Source organism: Danio rerio, chromosome 8, assembly GCF_049306965.1.
Source record: "Danio rerio strain Tuebingen ecotype United States chromosome 8, GRCz12tu, whole genome shotgun sequence".
NCBI classification, from domain to species: domain Eukaryota; kingdom Metazoa; phylum Chordata; class Actinopteri; order Cypriniformes; family Danionidae; genus Danio; species Danio rerio.
This window is the reverse complement of record NC_133183.1, coordinates 12,649,254-12,670,079: the sequence shown is the minus strand read 5'-3', so window position 1 is coordinate 12,670,079 and position 20,826 is coordinate 12,649,254. Positions and strand designations below refer to the sequence as shown.

At 33.0% G+C, this 20,826-nt stretch overlaps 1 protein-coding gene across 3 annotated transcripts in view; it reads left to right on the top strand.

Moving 5' to 3' along the window:
* ampd1 (adenosine monophosphate deaminase 1 (isoform M)) overlaps positions 1–18,149 on the top strand; it is a 35,737-nt gene extending 17,588 nt beyond the window's left edge. For all 3 annotated transcript variants that reach the window (XM_073909260.1, XM_073909259.1, NM_200893.1), the window contains 10 exons: positions 2,118–2,247; positions 2,327–2,521; positions 4,988–5,119; positions 5,203–5,366; positions 8,155–8,281; positions 10,197–10,360; positions 11,959–12,079; positions 15,056–15,229; positions 15,312–15,422; positions 17,787–18,149. In XM_073909260.1, the coding sequence (XP_073765361.1) occupies positions 2,118–2,247; positions 2,327–2,521; positions 4,988–5,119; positions 5,203–5,366; positions 8,155–8,281; positions 10,197–10,360; positions 11,959–12,079; positions 15,056–15,229; positions 15,312–15,422; positions 17,787–17,942 (1,474 nt within the window). In that variant the 3' untranslated portion in view covers positions 17,943–18,149. The remainder of the gene's footprint in view (positions 1–2,117; positions 2,248–2,326; positions 2,522–4,987; positions 5,120–5,202; positions 5,367–8,154; positions 8,282–10,196; positions 10,361–11,958; positions 12,080–15,055; positions 15,230–15,311; positions 15,423–17,786) is intronic.
* Positions 18,150–20,826: the final 2,677 nt, after the last annotated feature.

Genomic DNA, 20,826 nt, shown 5'->3' with positions numbered 1-20,826 from the left:
TATATTATATTATATTATATTATATTATATTACATTATATTATATTATATTATATTATATTATATTATATTACATTATATTATATTATATTATATTATATTACATTATATTATATTATATTACATTATATTATATTATATTATATTATATTATAATAAATTATATTATATTATATTATATTATATTATATTATATTATATTATATTATATTATATTATATTATATTATATTATATTATATTGCATTATATTATATTATATTATATTATATCATATTATATTATATCATATTATATTATATTTTATTATATTATATTATATTATATTATATTATATTATATTATATTATAATAAATTATATTATATTATATTATATTATATTATAATAAATTAAATTATATTATATTATATTGCATTATATTATATTATATTATATTATATTATATTATATTATATTATATTATATTATATTATATTATAATAAATTTAATTATATTATATTATATTGCATTATATTATATTATATTATATTATATTATATTACATTATATTATATTACATTATATTATATTATATTATATTATATTATATTATATTATATTATAATAAATTTAATTATATTGTATTATATTATATTATAGGTCAGTAAGATTTTTATTGTTTTTTTAATTGTTTGTTTTATTGTTTTTCTTCTATACTCATTAATGCTACGTTTATTTGTTCAAAATTACAGAAAAACAGCAATATAATAATATTTGTTAAAATGTCATCCTGAATGTGTTGACTGTGCTCAAGAACCATTTATTATTATCATTAAACTTTTATTACATTAACATGTTAAAAGTCTTGTCGTGTCAAATTGTTTTGACGACTAGATATACACAAGCTTCTTAGATGCAAGTAAAAGCATTTATTTTTAATACCTTTTGTAGCAATAATTTAGATTACAATACAATACAGTAGACTATTTATTTATAAAGCACATTTAAAAGCACCCAATGTTGACCAAAGTGCTGTACACAGGAGCACTAAAGACAGAGAGAAAACAGAATATTAAAGAAAATGTTTAATAAATAAAAGCAATAAAACAGTGATCAAGAAGTATTAAAAGAGAGAGAAAATAGATAGGTCTTTAAAATAGACTTAAACACAGTGGAGTGTTCCAAAATTTAGCACCAGCAACTGCAAACATGGTAAAGTCTAGATCGAATACGCGGCCGGCCGGAAGTGTCTTATGCACATCATACTGTACATAGCAGGATTTTTTTTGACACTGTATAACAATAATTAATATTTTTACAGTACTGTGACGGTTGGATTTAGGCTTGGGGTGAGGGTAGACCTTACTAAAAATACAATTTATTGGGTAATTTAATAGATACTGAAGCATAAATGATACTTGGTACAACTACTGTTTTTACATTACTGTGACGGTTGGGTTTAGGGTTGGGGTAGGCGTTTATAAAATACAATAAAGGGAAAATTTAATAAATAATATAAATAATCCTCGTTAACATCCGGCCACAATTATATCCAATCTAGCAACAACCCTGCAAACACTCGTTCATCTCGTTTTTTACGGCGTGTTCTAGCACAGTGAGTAAATTGAGATCATAAGATCTCAATGATCGAGAGGGGGTATACGGACAGAGCAAGTCTGGAAGGTACTGAGGGGAAAGATTATTGACGGCTTTGTATAGTAAAACTATAAATAATTTTTATAGTGAAGTGCAGATAAAATTGGAGCTACTGACTCATACTTGCGGGTGCCAGAAAGTGGTCTAGCTGCTGCATTTTGTACCAGCTGCAGACAAGAGAGAGAAATGCCATAATAGAGAGAGTTACAGTAATCCAGACGAGTTGTTATGAAGGCATGAATCACTGTCAAAACTTGCGTAAAGGAAAATGAATGAATGAACTATTATGTTTAGAAATGTGTTGAAAAAATCCTTGTTGTCTGTTAAACAGAAATTGGGGGAGAAATTTACAGGGGGCTAATAATTTGGCAACTTTTACGTTCTTGAAGAATGTTGATGTGCATTGTTCCTTTTTTAAAAAAGAGGATTAATTATGCTGTTGATTTTCTTGCTGAAAATCTCAGTGTCTTTTCTCCCTCAGAAAGACCTACACTCACCGCCGCCTGAAGTTCCTCATGTCAAAGTTCAACGTGCATGAGATGCTGAACGAGATGGAGGAAATGAAAGAGCTGAAGAAAAATCCCCACAGAGACTTTTACAACTGTAGGAAGGTGTGATTCCAATCAGCCACGTCATTTATTAATTTCCAGCTAATTTTCACAGTCATTACCGTTGTTGTTGTTGTTGTAGGTTGATACTCACATCCACGCTGCCGCCTGCATGAACCAGAAGCATCTCCTCCGCTTCATCAAGAAGTCCTACCGTGTGGATGCAGATCGGGTGGTGCATGTTTTGAAGGGCAAAGAAGTGACCCTGAAGGAGCTTTTTGCATCTCTTAACCTGCACCCTTATGACCTGACTGTAGACTCCTTGGATGTGCACGCTGTAGGTATCATACAACACATACATATTCATTCATTTATACACATACAACACATCCATGCAGCTTCTTAGTGCCTTCCCAACTAAAATGGGAAGAATATGGGTTTAGGAGGATTATATTTCACCACATATGGTTTGGAATAGAAATAACTGTCTTTTATGATATTATTTACGAAACAGTATTACTTGACAGTTGGCCGCTAATTAAAAAAAACAATATTTCTAGTAATGCCTGAAATTGTCACATGGTTTAGTGTGATAATCAGCTTGCAGTTATGTAAATATGTAATTGTAAATGCAGTACTGTGATCTGTTTACATAAGCAGCTCTCGGAGCAACTCAACTAAATAATTATCTCAAATATATATATATATATATATATATATATATATATATATATATATATATATATATATATATATATATATATATATATATATATATATATATATATACAGCGCTCAGCATATATAAGAACACCCCTCACAAATAATCTTTTAAATTCATGTTTTAATAGGAAGCTTTACAATAATATATTTGTGCATATACATTATATTAGTCAGTACTGAAGCCAAATCTTGAGCTCATCTAACAAAGTAACTTATGATAGCAGTCCAAAAGTAGTACACCCAAATATATATGTTATAGAAAAATATTAAATAAAAATGAATAAATAAAAACAGCAAAAATCAAGAGAAGCTAAACATTTTTTAAATTTAGTTGATATTTTGTAGCTTGTAATTTGTTTTTGCAATATTTTGCTTGCATTTGATGTTATTACCTTTCAATTTTTAAATGCGTTTGGGGATTAAGATATTATTTTAATAAATATATCTGTTTAACATATGTGTTTTGTTTAAATGCACCAAAATACATGACTTATATTCACTGAAAAAAGGATACAAAAATAATAATTTTTAAAATTGGTTGTACTCAATTATGCTGAGCACTGTATATGTACCTGAAAATACAACATGCAACTGTGTTCATCAGAGGAAAAGCATTTTAAAAGAGAAGAACCTCAAATAAGTAATAATAATAATTAAAAAATAATAAAAAATGCCTTTCAATGGCTGTTACAAGTATTTATGGCTGGTAAAATTTCTCATATAACCAGCTATATTGGTAGATATGACAAAGCTTGCTTTAGGCCCTGTTTACAGCACTTAAAAAATTACCTATTTAAAATGAGCTGAAACAACACAATTCTTAACTTTTTTAGGGTTTTTAGGAACCACTTAATTATTTTATGTTCAATCAACTTAAATTTTAAAAAAACCATAAATGTGCTGTATGTAAGTGTTTGACTCTTCTAAAGTATAAAAATGCCATAATATGTTTGCTGATATTTAAGAAACACGCCAAGTGGACATCTGAAAAACAATGCTGAAAATGTGCGTGCTGGAATGCTGTCTTTGATTTGGTTATTTTAACCCACCCAATGTCACTTTAGGCCAATTATATTTCAGCACTCCGGGTTGCCTTGCTGGAAAATTTAATTCGTGTATTTCATTCATTCATACAGAAAGGCTAATAAAGCATGCGTCCGTGACCGAAATGCGACTTCAGATTGACAGAAGCAGAGTCCGAAATGAGACGCAATTTCAGAGTTCCACATGATGGAATTATAAAGATTACAAAAGTAAACATTAGATGAGAAAGTTACATTGTAGCTCTGTGTCCTAACAGCATGCTACGTCATGAGATTTGCACTGATGAACAGTTTGGCTGTTTGCACCAGATGAAACACAACTGAAATTTAAATACAGAAGCACAGAATTGTGCACTTACTCCAATGAAATGGTGAGGTTTATAATCTAATTAATACATATTAAACCACTTTAACATTATTATATGTGCATGCTGAATGATTTGATATTTGTTTTGTAACTTGGCTTCCGCTGAGTCCCAGTTGTAACATTCAATTTCACACGGTTTATTTTATTCAAGATCTGAGGTGAAACTATCTGCTGTAGTATGGCAATAAATGTCATGTAAAATGGCATTCAAACTCACATTATTATAAAACACATGCGGTGTACCTGAGGTAGACATTGTTCATCCTGTTGTTTACCTGTGAGAAATAGAAGCCGTTGTATTGGTTAGGACAAAAACCAGGTACACTCACGTCAATCTGGCAACCTACGCTTGCTTAGTTTTGATCCAGGAATGCAATACCTAGTTCAACCACTGGGTGTCAAACTTACTGCACCACCTTAATCGATTCGCATTGGGATGACATGAAGTGATTGTGTGGAACCCACAATTTTTACAATGAGCATTATGCCCTGCTCTTTATGCAGTTTTAATTAGCTTTATAATTAGACTGGGTTTGGATACAAAACCCGGCCATGCTTTGTATCCTCCGCTTTTTTGACATGTTCTTAGCACTCATAACTGCTTATAAGAACTGTTATTTGTGATGATTGCAGAGTCATTTACAGTTTTCCCTCGCTCGACTTCATTCAGGGCAGACAAACCTTCCAGCGTTTTGATAAATTCAATGCCAAGTACAACCCCGTGGGTGCCAGTGAGCTGCGTGATCTCTACATGAAGACTGAGAACCACATATCTGGAGAATACTTTGCAACTATCATTAAGGTATGACTCGGATGAACCATTGCTCTGCTCATTTACCCTAACGGAAAACCAATCAATCAGCTGTAATCTCTGTAATCTTGCAGGAAGTTGCTAGTGACCTGGAGGATGCCAGATACCAGTACGCAGAGCCTCGTCTGTCCATCTATGGCTGTAACCCTAATGAGTGGGCTAAGCTTTCCAGCTGGTTTAACAAGCACAGAGTCTTTTCCCCTCACCTCAAATGGATGATTCAAGTGCCCAGAATCTAGTATGTGAACCTGTTTCTCTTCTCATTATCGGAGCCTGTTTACACCTGGGGCCTGTTTCAGAAAGGAGGTTAACTGAAAACTCAGAGTATTTTAACCCTGAAATGAGAGAAACTCTGGGTTTTCCGTTTCAAAATGGCAGGTTTGTCAAACTCGAGAAAGCAGGGTAAGTCAAGCCTGTTTCTGAAAGAGAGGTAACTTTAACTCAGAGTCAGTTACTGTGGTAACTTACTCTGTGAATCTAACCTGGTCAGAAGCAGGTTTTATTCTCTAAACTCAGAGTTTCTGTCTGTCTCCTCCCCTTTTTTAAAGATGAAGCGGTATTTCTCGCCTTAGCCTTACGTTTCCACCCACCTATTTTTATGCTTATTTTGGATACGTGCATAAAAACGATTGATAGAAACGTCATGATGCACATAACTTTTTAAAATATGCATAAAAACCGCGCATAACTGAGTAGGATAAACTTTTATTCGATAGAAAATGTGCGCATAAACTACGATGGAAACACTTTTTCTGAACAAATTACAGTATGTACATTAAAAAAAGATCATGATCATATGATAATGAAAATGTGTGTAAATGGACAAACCAGCAGGCTGAGCACACTGTAACACGTCTTAAATATTGTTTTAGTCATTGTAAAATGCCTTAACTGTTTCAGTATTATTGTATATTATTAATTACCTCCGAACGTCTGGTGCGTGTCAAGAGTCTCCGCGTCTCATGGCTTCAGACGCCCCCACGTGTTCATTGTGTTTCAGTCTTCTGACATCGAGGCGCAAGTACATTAATTAGGCTAAATAAAGAATTAATTGACGCAGCTTCTTCTACCACAGTAAATTCTGTTTTTACTGTTGATATTTGGTGCCAGTTTAATCAGGAAGTGACAATTTTTTTTTCTCTTTGACTCGTTGGATGGAATTTTATTCGCATCTTTTATGCAATATTCCAGTTTTGCACATAAATTTATGTAATATATTTGGATGGAAACATAGCTATTGCCTATAGTCACACACAGAAGAACTGTACGAGAATGGCTTATCCTTTTTTAATAAATAATTAAATTAAATTCACCTTCGACATGCACTGTAACTAGATTAATGGGATTATTATTCTTTCTAAAAAATATTTTTAGTACTGCTTACCTTCTTAATGTTATATTAACCTCTATCCCTTGATCAATAAAAAAGGCAGACACACAAGTGCACTAATAAATGTATAAAAAAGTTTAGAAAAAAAATATAAACGTCACAAATTACATTACTTATTTTATTATACTTAAATATTTAAATACTTAAAAAGTGAAATTAGGCATTAACTTGAGCAGCTGTTTTCCCACGCTAACTGTCTCTTCTTCACTGATGGTTGCTTCTTTTCAAATATATACACTCATATTTGCTATAACTTTGCATGAGAACATCAAGTTCAGCTGGAGAAAGAAATGGTGATCTCTTTTATAAGATATTGCCATAGTCACTCGTAATGTCTACGCTCTATTGATAATGCCTTTTTAAAGTCACGGTGTGCGCGCTTAACTCTGAGTTGGTCTACTCGAAGTTGATTGACCCAACTCAGATCAGCTATTCTGAAACCGAAAACTCAGAGTTTTTAATCTCTCGGTAAATCAACTCAGAGTTCAAGTTTAAACTCTGAGTTGTTTGAACCTCCTTACTGAAACAGGCCCCTGGTGTTGAATGGCAGTTTTGTTAATCTGATCACAAGTATGTTTCTCCATATATACTGTAAATCAGTTGTAATTCTGTCCATTCTTAAAAGTTGAGTTAGATTAGTGCTTTCACACCGGTAGACTGATTGTTTTGTTCCATTATGTTGGGCTATGTATGAGGCTATGTTTGAGTGACCAAAACTTAATGTCTAGCCAGCGTCTAAAGACAATATTGTTTCGAAGTCCAATACTGACATCAAATGACATTGATATTTGGTTGATTTTAGGTTGTTTTAGAAAGTGACCAAACATCTTAAACCAACATCATATTGACGTCAAATACTGACATTTATTCGTCAGGTATGGCAAGTAAAATCCAACATCTGATAGACGTCATATTGGTAACGTTCACAAAATGTCAAGCTGTAACATCATTAGACGTTGATATTTGTTGATGAATTTAGGAGGGACATTGACATCGGCCATCTTGTCATCAGTGACATGCATCTAAACCAGGGGTGCTCAACCCTGTTCCTGGAGATCTACCTTTCTGCAGAGTTTGGCTCCTACCCTGATTAAACACACCTGAACCAATTAATTAGGACCTGAACGCTGCTTGATAATTACAGGCAGGTGTGTTTAATATGGGTTGCAACTGAAATCTGCAGGAAGGTAGATCTCCAGGAACAGCGTTGGCCAGCCCTGATCTAAACAGTCTCTGGGTAAATGCATGTAAAGATTTTGGATCTTCTTAGACACTTTTAATGCTTCCTAACAGTTTGCTGCAATTACAAATCACCCATGTCTTGAGGTAGTTCATTATGATGCGATTTACCTTCAATGTGTGATTTGATTGGACAGGATCACAGGACTGATTCTTCTAATCCCCTTAGACAGAAAAAACAAAGTAGTGACTGCAGGTTGAAGGAAAGTAGCGGAGTAAATGTACAGATTCTGCGGTGAAGTTGTTCTAAAGGGAAAGTAAATTACTAATTTTTAACTACTTATTAAGTTACAATTCCTGAAGAAAAACTACTTAATTACAGTAATTTGAGTATTTGTAATTTATTACTTTACACCACTGACTAACAGTTCATGTTTTCTTTTGATTCTCCCTTTAGCGACATTTTCAGAGGCAGGAACTTTGTGCCACACTTCGGAAAGATGCTGGAAAACATCTTCCTCCCTGTTTTCCAGGCTACAATTGACCCGAACTCCAACCCAGAGCTGAGTGTCTTCTTGAAGCATGTGAGCGAATCTGGCTAATAATGTAATAGAAAAACTTGAGCAAAGAGAGAAAGAGAAGAGAAGTTGTCTTTTTTTATTCATAACTTTTTAAAAATCTTTTAAAAGTTCTAAAGGGTTTTATATTTCTTTATCAGTAACACATTATGCAACAAGGATACATTAAAATGATCAAATCATTAAAGTACAGTCAGAATTTTACTAAAGATTTACTAAAGCAAGAAGGTCGCTGGGTCGCTGGTTCGAGCCTCGGCTCAGTTGGCGTTTCTGTGTGGAGTTTGCATGTTCTCCCTGTGTTCGCGTGGGTTTCCTCCGGGTGCTTCGGTTTCCCCCACAGTCCAAAGACATGCGGTACAGGTGAATTGGGTAGACTAAATTGTCCGTAGTGTATGAATGTGTGTGTGGATGTTTCCCAAAGATGGGTTGCGGCTGGAAGGCCTTCCGCTGCGTAAAAAACTTGCTGAATAAGTTGGCGGTTCATTCCACTGTGGCAACCCCGGATTAATAAAGGTACTAAGCCGACAAGAAAATGAATGAATTTAAATAAATGCTGTATTTTCGAGCTACTCACAGTTATATTCTTGAATTTATTCATTGTATTCATGAATTCCACATTTTTCCCCACACTTTTTTTTTTCACACAGCATTTATGATATTTTCTACCAAATCAGCTTGATCAAATCTCAAATTAATCAAATCAGATTGCTTTATGACAGATTGTGACAATTGATGCTGGAGTAATGATGCCGATTTTTTTTTTTTTCTAATATTATTTAGTCATGAATTCTACATTTTTCAGCATTGATATTTACTAACAAATCAACATATTAGCTTGATTTCTGACAGATTGTGACAGTCAAGACTGAAATAATGATGCTGAAGATTAGTTTTTGCAGTCATGGGAATAGATTATTTTAAAATGTATTTAAAACATTTTAAATGTGCATAAAGAAAGATTTATCCTGGACAATAAATCAATGTATGTATTATATAACACACTTATGTTGCCATATATGAGTAACTGTGTTGAAGAAATAGGTATACTGCGTTTGGGGAAATACATATAAATCTAACGTACAATCCTTATGTACAATGCAGAAAAAAGTCATTAAACTGATAGAAAATGTGGGGTATTTGGAGCATACAAATCCTTTATTTTTTAATTTAAAGATGCTTAAGTTTAGGGATTTGGTTAAATTTAAAACAGCACAATATACGTTAGAAGCTAGAAATAAATTACATTACATTTGAAATGCATTCAAAAGTTTTTTGAAGAAAGACAAGGGGGATATAATCTGAGAGAAGAACAAAATTTTAGGAGGTTGAAAACAAGAACAACTTTAAAAAGTTTGTGAATGTCTGTCTGTGTGGTGTGAAATTACGGAATAGTCTGGATCAAACGCTCAAACAATGTCAGGATATTAATCAATTTAAAAAGTTGTATAAATATGTATTATTAAAGGAATACAATGATGAAGGTGATTGAAAAAAGGATGAAATGAGAAAGGTATGATGAAATTTTATATAATGGCTGTTTGCAGTACTTTGTTATAAAATGTAAATGCACGAATGGAATCAAACATACAATATGTCAAAGATGCCAAAAGGAAAAAATATGTCTCATGTAAAGCTTATATGTCCCATGAAAAAAGAAGAGATAAGTAAAAGAAGAAATAAGTTGAAGTAATAGACGAATTATGTGTGTGGTAATGGAGTCGGGAAAATAATAAGCTTGTGCTTCATCCCGCTCCATTTCGCCCATGATGAAATTTTGCTTAAAGAATTGTTTTAAGTCTATGATTTTTATTTTCAGAGTAATTAAATCAAACCAAATCAAAAAATGGTCATTTTTGAATATTATTGTAGAAAACATCTGTAATATTTTAACTCTTCCAGCCCTGTGTTTTTCCCTCTGTAGGTGACAGGCTTCGACAGCGTGGACGATGAGTCCAAACACAGCGGCCACATGTTCTCCACAAAGAGCCCCAAACCTGAGGAATGGGACATTGTAAAGAACCCCTCGTACACTTACTGGATTTACTACATGTATGCTAACATCGCCATTCTCAACCAGCTGCGCAAGTGAGTATCTCAGTGATATAAACAGAAGGACCTTGCTTTGGAATATTGTGTGCTGGATAAATGTACTGGTGCTCGTTATTGAATGTTGGAGGATTACAATTCCTGACTTAAAATATGTGACCGATTTTTTTTTTTTTTTATACACTTTACAATTTTGTTCCATGGACTATCTCATACCTCAGATCATTTGAATCAGTGAATCGTTACCTGGAGTTTTGCCCTCACCAGATCATTTGTATCAGTGAGTCATTAACTGGAGATTCGCTCTGACCAGATCATTTGAATCAATAAATTGTTAACTGGAGAGTCGCTCTCACCAGATCATTTGAATATGTAATTTATTAACAGGAGATTCGCTCTGACCAGATCATTTAAATATGTAAATAATTAACTGAAGATTATCTCTGACCAGATCATTTGAATATTTGAATCATTAACTGGATATTTCCTCTGACCTGATCATTGTAATATCTGAATCATTAGCTGGATATTCGCTCTAACCAGATTATTTAAATCAGTGAATCGTTAACTTGAGTTTTGCCCTCACCAGATCAGTTGTATCAGTGAATCATTAATTGGAGATTGACTCTGACCATATCATTTGAATGTGTAAATCATTACCTAGAGATTGACTCTGACCAGATCATTTAAATATCCTAATCATTACTTGGAGATTCACTCTGACCAGATCATTTGAATATATGAATCATTACTTGGAGATTCACTCTGACCAGATCATTTGAATATCTGAATCATTACTTGGAGATTCACTCTGACCAGATCATTTGAATATCTGAATCATTACTTAGAGATTCACTCTGACCAGATTGTTTGAATATCTGAATCATTACTTGGAGATTCACTCTAAACAGATCATTTGAATATCTAAATCATTTCTTGGAGATTCACTCTGACCAGATCATTTAAATCAGTGAATCATTAACTGGAGATTCACTCTGACCAGATCATTTAAATCAGTGAATCATTAACTGGAGATTCACTCTGACCAGATCATTTAAATCAGTGAATCATTAACTGGAGATTCGCTCTGACCAGATCATTTAAATCAGTGAATCATTAACTGGAGATTCGCTCTGACCAGATCATTTAAATCAGTGAATCATTAACTGGAGATTCGCTCTGACCAGATCATTTAAATCAGTGAATCATTAACTGGAGATTCGCTCTGACCAGATCATTTAAATCATTGAATCATTAACTGGAGATTCGCTCTGACCAGATCATTTAAATCAGTGAATCATTAACTGGAGATTCACTCTGACCAGATCATTTAAATCAGTGAATCGTTAACTGGAGATTCACTCTGACCAGATCATTTTAATTAGTAAAGGGTTAACCAGAGACTTGCTCTTACCAGATCATTTTTATCAGTGAGCTTGTAACTGAAGATTCATTCTGATCAGATCCTTTCGAATCATTAACCGGAGACTTCCCCATTACCGGATAGTTTGTATGAACAACAACAAAAAAAAAATTATGTAAAATGAGTAAAATGAGCTTCAATACATCAGTGAAGTTAAAATATTTAATAACAGACCGTGCAAAGTCACTGTTTGTTGTGTGTTTGTGTCGTGCAGGGAAAGAGGAATGAACACGTTTCAGTTCAGACCTCACTGTGGTGAAGCTGGAGCCGTCACTCACCTGCTGGCCTGTTTCATGACCGCAGACAACATCTCTCACGGCCTCAACCTCAAGAAGGTAAATACACCATTCACTCATCCTGATCGTTAGAGGGCGCACTTCACCTCATACACACAATTAAAATACACTGTGGTGCAAAGCTAAAAGGCAGTAGCTATGATGTTAGCTGAAAATTGATTATTGATATTTTGGAACATTCCTCTATTATCACATAGATAATTATCTGACTGCCAGATTTTCCAGTGCACTACATATAGTTAATTTGGCTGGACAACTGAAAAAGTATTTTTTCGCAAGTTCACGCCATTCTAGTGAGTTAAATCAAATCAGTGAAATGTGATCAAATGTGGGCAAACACCACTGTTGGGTTAAAAAAAATGATCAAATGTTGGGTTTCTTCATATCTCACCCAATATGTTGTTTTTAATTATGTGGTACACAAAACACCAGCAAATAAAGAATCGATCTTTATCAATTTGACAGCACACGTGTTGTAAATTGGTCACAACACAAACAACTGAAAAAATGTGCAGCAAATGGGTCACAACACTTGCAAGTATGCACCTAACACAACAGAAATGTTTTTAGGGGACCCAAAAACATGACGGACCCTGCTGAGATATGGATGTGTTTTTGTTTATGTTGTGCAGGAGCAAAGTAGACATTTTAAAAGTGGGGGGACAGCTGTATAAAATCTGAAGTTTACATTCTTAATCACCTGTTTCTAAACTGTCTGTCTCTAAAATAAATGAAGGCGTATCCCCCCCGTCCCCCACAGTTGCTACGCCCCTGATGTCATGTAATTAGAATGTTAAAATAAATGAAAAACAACTCGCCTTTCAAAGACCACCAATCACTTCACTGAGCAACAGTCACGGCATAATAACACATCCATATCTCAGCTGGGTACAACATGGTTTTGGGTCCCCTTGAAACATTTCCGTTGTGTTAAGTGGATATTTGCAAGTGTTGTGACCCATTTGCAGCTTGTTTCTTCAGTTGTTTGTGTTGTGACCAATTTGCCACACGTGTGCTGTCAAATTAATAAAGATCGTCTCTTTATTTGCTGGTGTTTTGTGTAATTGCATGTGCTTTAGCTCTCTCGGCCACTGTAGGAAGTAAATAAATAAATGAAAAGAAAAGTCTGTATTTTTGTGATTTATACCATATTTTAAAGGAGATCTAATTAGAAAATAGGCACATATGTTGGGCATGATCTTTATATCAAGAAGAGGGCTGAGTTTTCTACTGAACTCGAATATATTTGCATATCATCGCTGCGGTACACACTGTATAATTATATTACATGAAAAATACTATAGTACAGTGGTTCCACCTCAGAAAAGAAGTGTCTGAGTACCATAACAACCGCAACTGTCCAAGTACCACCATAACAACCAGTATTAAAATACTAGTAGCGTAGTAAGCCCAGTAAAGCAGCGACAGCTCTGCACAGTTCAAAAACGTGGCAGATTAATTCCTATTATTAAGAATATTTATTTTTGTCAGACATTTTAAACATGATAAATAGTTTGAACATTAACAGTGTACTGTGCTTATAGGTACAAAAAAGACAAACAAAAAATCTAAAAACGTCATAATTTAAATAAAACATGCTTTTAAAAGTAAAAAATTAAAGTTTAATGTTCTTAAAATGGAAAAAAAAAACTCCTGTACTAAAATCTTAAGTATTACCATACAGTAGCCAGTTCATCAACTCCTGGAAATGTTGCCTGGACCTCAGAAATATAGGCTATATGTCATCAAATTCATATATAAATCATTTTTGATCAATTTTGAAATGTATGTAGCCGGTACAAATGACATATTTGACTCCTCCGCGTACCACTAGAGGGCAGCCCAAGTATCACTAGTGGTACACATACCACAGTTTGAGAACCACTGCTATAGTAAATACTAAAGTGTTTGGAAGCATACTGTAGATAAATATTTGAATTACACTGTCGTAGTAATTATATTGTTGCTGTGGTACAACACAACTGTAGTAACATACAAATTATTCAATAGGCTTCAGTTTTCTACACTACAATCCACCACGGTTTACACTAATGTTCATTAACAAAGAGTTGTACTCATTATGCACTTTACTATGTGGTTCAAGAACATGTTTATTATATATTACTGTAGTTTTTGCCCATGCAGATTTCTTTTAGACATTACAGAATAACAGATGAAAGCATACAAAAGCGTGGACGCAAAGTCTACATTATTATTTATTTATTTTTGTAAGTGTGGATGGAGAGTTGTTCAGAAAAGCTAGGTGAAACACCAGTGTGGACGCAGATCGTTTTAATTTTAGAACACTGTTTTAAAACTAAAATGTATTACTGTAATTGGGGCCTATGGCTCTCGACTGGCCTGAGAACGCCTCGGGATCCCCCTGAGGAGCTGGAGGAAGTGTCTGGGGAGAGGGAAGTCTGGGGTTTTCTCCTGACCCCACGACCCGGCCCCGGAAAAGCAGATGAAAATGAATGAATGAATGAATGAATGACTAAAAAGTTGTGTATTATTTATTAATGTTTCTGCCGTTATAAATCTCACATTATTATTATTGTTGTTATTATTATGATTATTATTATTTTTTTTTTTTACTATTTTTTATTTATTTTATTTTATAATTTTTTTTGTAAGTCGTGAAAACACTATTGAGCAGGTTTTTTTATTATTATTATTGTTATTATTATTATTATTATTATTTAAGCAAATAAGAATGCTATATATATATATATATATATATATATATATATATATATATATATATATATATATATATATATATATATATATATATATATATGTATATGTATATATATATATATATATATATATATATATATATGTGTATATATATTTATATATATATATATATATATATATATATATATATATATATATATATATATATATATATATATATATATATACATATACATATATATTCAAGTTAATATGAAAATGGTCATTAAATCATGACAGAAATACAGCAGCCAGTGTGTCCTTATGTGTTCTCAGAGTCCAGTCCTGCAGTACCTGTATTACCTGGCTCAGGTGCCCATCGCCATGTCTCCTCTGAGCAACAACAGTCTGTTCTTGGAGTACAACAAGAATCCCCTGCTAGAGTTTCATAAGAAGGGCCTAATGGTCTCTCTGTCCACCGATGACCCCATGCAGTTCCACTACACCAAGGTATGCAGCTTTCCTGATGCTTGTCATGCATCTGTTTTCTTTGATTTGATGTGTTTATTTTTTTATGTGCACTCATGAACAGGAGCCACTGATGGAGGAGTACGCCATCGCAGCGCAGGTGTTCAAGCTCAGCACCTGTGACATGTGTGAGATCGCCAGAAACAGTGTCTTGCAGAGCGGCCTTTCTGCTGAGGTGAGGCCAGCTCAACTGAACATCACTTCGCTTTCAGATGTACATTTACACACAGTGGGGTTTTGGTTATTACACAGCAACTGTTATGTTTATTGAACTAATAGTGCACAGTGTAAATGTTTAAGGATTACAAATTACATCTCTAACTGTGACACGCCTTTAAATGTTTACACTATAGTTTCATAATGTATTTTAAGTATGTTTTAATATAAATGTGTGCAAGTATTATTAATATTATATAATGTAATAAATATTATTTTGAATATTATTTTTATAGCTTTTTTGCATGAAAATATTTAGATTTAGTGTTATGTATTATTAATATTTTTGTTTTATTTCTAACTAAAAACTTATTTGTAATATAATAATAATTATTATTAATATTATTTTTATAATTATTGTTATTATTATATTAAAAAAATAAAAATTAATATATATATATATATATATATATATATATATATATATATATATATATATATAATTATATAAATTATTATTATTATTATTATTATAAAGGTAAATGTTTTTTAAAAATCCTTGTTATATTATCTGTTATTTATTTTTATCAATGATAATAATAATAATACTTATTATTAATATTATTATTATAGTAATACATATTTATTATTATTATTATTATTATTATTATTATTATTACTTTAAAAATAATAATTATTATTAATATTAATAAGAAAAAATACATTCTGTTTATTTTATATTGCAATTATTAAATGTAATTGAATGTAATTAAAATGTAATTAAAATGCTTTTAAATGTAAAAATGCTTTTCTTCTGGTTTCTTATTTTTTAATATAGTCTTATTTTTTAATTTAATTTTTATTTATTTTATAACTTTTTGTAGTTATTTCTAGTTGCTCTTGATCTGAAATTTATAATTGATTAAATTGTAATTTATTACATTTCAGTCTCAAATAATAAAAACTAGAAAAAATAGTTGTAATTTTACCTAATAACAACACTGATTTTAGTAGTACTTTTCTATTTTAGAATAATAGCATAGTGATTCTAATAATATCCAAAAATACCTAATCAACATTTTAAATTTGAGCTACACTCCTGCAGTGTGTTTCATTTTATTTCTAGTTGCACTTGATCTAACATTTATAATTTATTATTCATTTATTCATTTGATTTTTAGCCTAGTCCCTTTATTAATCGGGGGGGTTGCCACAGCATAATGAACCGCCAACTTATCCAGCATATATTTTTACCCAGTGGATGCCCTTCCAGCCGCAACCCATCTCTGGGCAACATCCATACATACTCGTTCACACTCATACACTATAGGCAATTTAGCTTACCCAATTCACCTGTATCGCATGTCTTTGGACTGTGGGGGAAACCGGAGCACCCCGAGGGAACCCACGTGAACGCAGGGTGAACATGCAAACTCCACACAGAAATGCCAACTGACCCAGCCGAGGCTCAAACCAGCGACCTTCTTGCTGTGAGGCGACAGCACTACCTACTGCGCCACCGCATCGCCCTACATTTATAATTTATTATATTATATTTTATTACATTTCAGCCTTAATTAACAACAACTAGACAAAATAGTTGTAATTGTACCTAATAACAACACCAATTTAAGTGATATTTTTCTATTTCAAAACATTTGAATTTGACATGATTCTAATAATATCTAATAATACGGAGTCTATATTTTACAGTTGACCTACAGTCCTGCACTGTGTAAAACAATGCTTTTATTTAGTTTATTATTAATTTGTTAACATACAGTTGAAGTCAGAATTATTAGCCCCCCCACCCCCGAATTATTAGACCCCTGTATACATTTTTCTTAATTTCTGTTTAATTGCAAAAAGATTTTTTTCAGCACATTTCTAAACATAATACTATTAACTAATTTATTTTATCTTTGCCATGATGATCGTACATAATATTTTACTAGATATTTTTTGAGAAACTAGTGTTCAGCTTAAAGTGACAAGTAAAGGCTTAACTAGGTTAATTAGGCAGGTTAGAGTAATTAGGCAAATAATTATATAACGATGGTTTGTTCTGTAGACTATCAAAAAATATATATAGTTAAATGGGTTTATAAAATTTACCTTACAGTGGTCTTACAAAAATTAAAAACTGCTTTTACTGTAGCCGAAATAAAACAAATAAAACTTTCACCAGAAGAAAATTTTTTATTGGAAATACTGTTAAAAATTCCTGTTCTGTTAAACATCATTTGTGAAATATTTAAAACAGAAAAAAAAATCATAGGAAGGCTATTCATTGTAACTTCAACTATATATATTTATCTACCAATTTATCAAATCACATCTTAATATCCACACTGCAGCATGATCTTTATTGTCTCCCAAACAGGAGAAGATTCACTTCCTGGGCACCAGCTACCTGCAGGACGGTCCTGAGGGAAACGACATCCGCAAAACCAACGTGGCTCAGATCCGCATGGCGTACCGCTACGAGACTCAGTGCTATGAGCTGAATCTCATCCGAGAGGGAGTGATGGCCGAATGAATCAACATGCAGACTCTGATTCAGGCTCTTCTTAAACGAGAGCCTTATTTCTGCTATTATTCATGAGAAGCCCATGAGATGACGTCCATGTCTTACTGCAGTTTGCAGTTAATAAGTTTACACCCCCTTTTTAATTTAATTTTTTATTGGTCATGCTTTGGGGGAAAGCCTGTTGCAGCTGATTCAATAAACTAAATCTATACTTAATTTTTTTTACTGTCATGTCATAAAAAATCATTTGACATTTTTTATTGCCAAAAAAGAAAACACAAAACTAAAAGATTTTTTAGTAGTTTATTCTGCACGTTTTTAATACAAGCATGCTAGAGCTTTATGTGAGTAACAAAATTAAGTTTTAACCATTCATTCATTCATTTTCTTTTTGAATTAGTTCCATTATTAATCTGGGGTCACCACCGCGAAATGAACTACCAACTTATCCATCATATGTTTTACACAGCGGATGCTCTTTCAGCTGCAACCCATCACTGGAAAACACTCTCATTCACATACGGCCAATTTAGCTTACCCAATTCACCTATAGCGCATGTCTTTGAACTGTGGGGGAAACCGAGCACCCGGAGAAAACCCACGCCACCATTGGGAGAACATGCAAACTCCACACAGAAATGCCTGACCCAGCTGAGGCTCAAACCAGTGACCTTCTTGCTGTGAGGCAACAGCGCTACTCACTGCACCACTGCGCTGTGAAATTTCAATTGTTTTTCTCTCAAAATCTTCCCATATGCAACTCTTAAAGGGATAGTTCACCCAAAAAATGAAAATTGTCATTATTTGCACGTCATGATTTTGCTAAGTACCATTTGATCCTGGATTACATCAATGTTGATCCTGGAACATCATTTTTGTTCGAAAATGTAATCCATACCTCTTCCCTACCCCTAAACCCAATCATAACTGTCTATTATTCCCAAAATCAAAGGGGAATAATAGTTGGATAATGATCATATAGATGTTCATGAACCTTACTGTAAACCTAACCGTTTGTTAAGTGTGACGTCACGCGAAGCGGCTTCCGGGTCCAAGCGCTCTATTCAAATGAATAGTAATAATAAACGTTTACAAAGCGATTTAATACTTTCGAAAATCACGCAATCTCGCAATATATATGTCCATGCCCAATATCCGATGGCCAGAAAGTGGTTCATTTTTTTTTATTATTGTTAAAATGTTGGTATTTGTTATGCAGCAAGCCCAGAGATTGTTGTGTACACTGACTTGATATAAAATTAACTTTAATGTGTGATAAGAATTAAAAGTGATCATAAACGAATAATTTCTCAACTCAAATGAGAGGCGGCTTGGACTCGGAAACAGTATTACATACGTCACTAACACGTCACCACTTAACAAGCGGAAGCTTAACATAAATAGTAAACATATCCCTAGTTTTCTTATTGGCTGATTGAAATGTTGTTCCAGGATCAACACAGACATTAATCCGGGAACATGTCCTGTTTGGTGAAATCAGGTTGGCGGTCATTATTTACTCACTCTTGAGTTGTTCCAAACCAGTTGAGTTTTTTTTTCTGTTAAAAATACAAAATGTTTTGAAGAATGTTGAAAAAAGGGCAACCAATTTATATATACAGTAGAAATCAGAATTATTAGCCCCCCTTTGAATTTCTTTTTCTTTTTAAAATATTTTCCAAATTATGATTAACGGAGCAAGGAATTTTTCATAGTGTGTCTGATAATATTTTTTCTTCTGGAGAAAGTCTTATTTGTTTGATTTCGGCTAGAATAAAAGCAGTTTTATTTTTTTTTTTATTATTTTGAATTCAACTGTAGAAGAAAAACAAATACCACGAAAGTCAATAGAGAATGCCAATTACACATTAAATGTCATGTTTCTTCTAGTTATTTTATGGATGATCTGTATTAAGTACTACTATAGATATTTTATTTCTTTTTACTCAAGGGGATCATTTCCACAGTGTGTGCAATCTATGTAGTACTGTAGATACTATAATGCATAAGACTGTAAATCCTATATACACACACACACACACACACACACACACACACACACACACACACACACACACACACACACACACATATATATATATATATATATATATATATATATATATATATATATATATATATACTAGTATGTAACTAGTATATCTAGTATAAATATACAACTAGTTGCTAGTGTGAAATATATTAAGTTTAACTTGATGTATAAAACATTTTAAAGTTATTAAATTTATTTTAAAAACTATAAAATCATTTTAAAAATAAACAAAAAGTAATTTGCAGCTAGCCCTCTGCAACTCTCACATGGTTGCCCACTGAAGTGAAGCAGGGCTGTTGCTGGTCAGTACCTGGATGGGAGACTACATGGACCACAAGTGGTGTTAGTGAGGCCAGCAGGGGGCGCTTAACTTGTGGTCTGTCTGGGTCCTATAAGCCCCTGTATAGTGATGGGTACTCTACTCTGTACTGCTCAGTGAGTGCTGTCTTTTGGATGAGACGTTAAACCGAGGTCCTGATTCTCTGTGGTCATTAAAAATCCCAGGTTGTGCATCCTGGCCAAATTTGCCCTCTGGCCTCTGTTCATCATTGCCTCCTTATCATGCCCATATCATAACTGGCTTCATCACTCTGTCTCCTCTCCACCAATCAACTGGTGTGTGGTGTGAGGTGTGGCACAACATGGCAGCCATCACATCATCCAGGTGGATGCTGCTTACTGGTGGTGGATGAGGAGATTCCCCACAAAAATGTGTTTAAAGCGCTTTAAGAGTCCAGAAAAGCGCTATAAAAATGTAAGGAATTATTACTATTATTATTAATAAATGACAAAAAAAGTAATGAAATTGTAATACAATCTTAAAAACTGTTGATAAATATT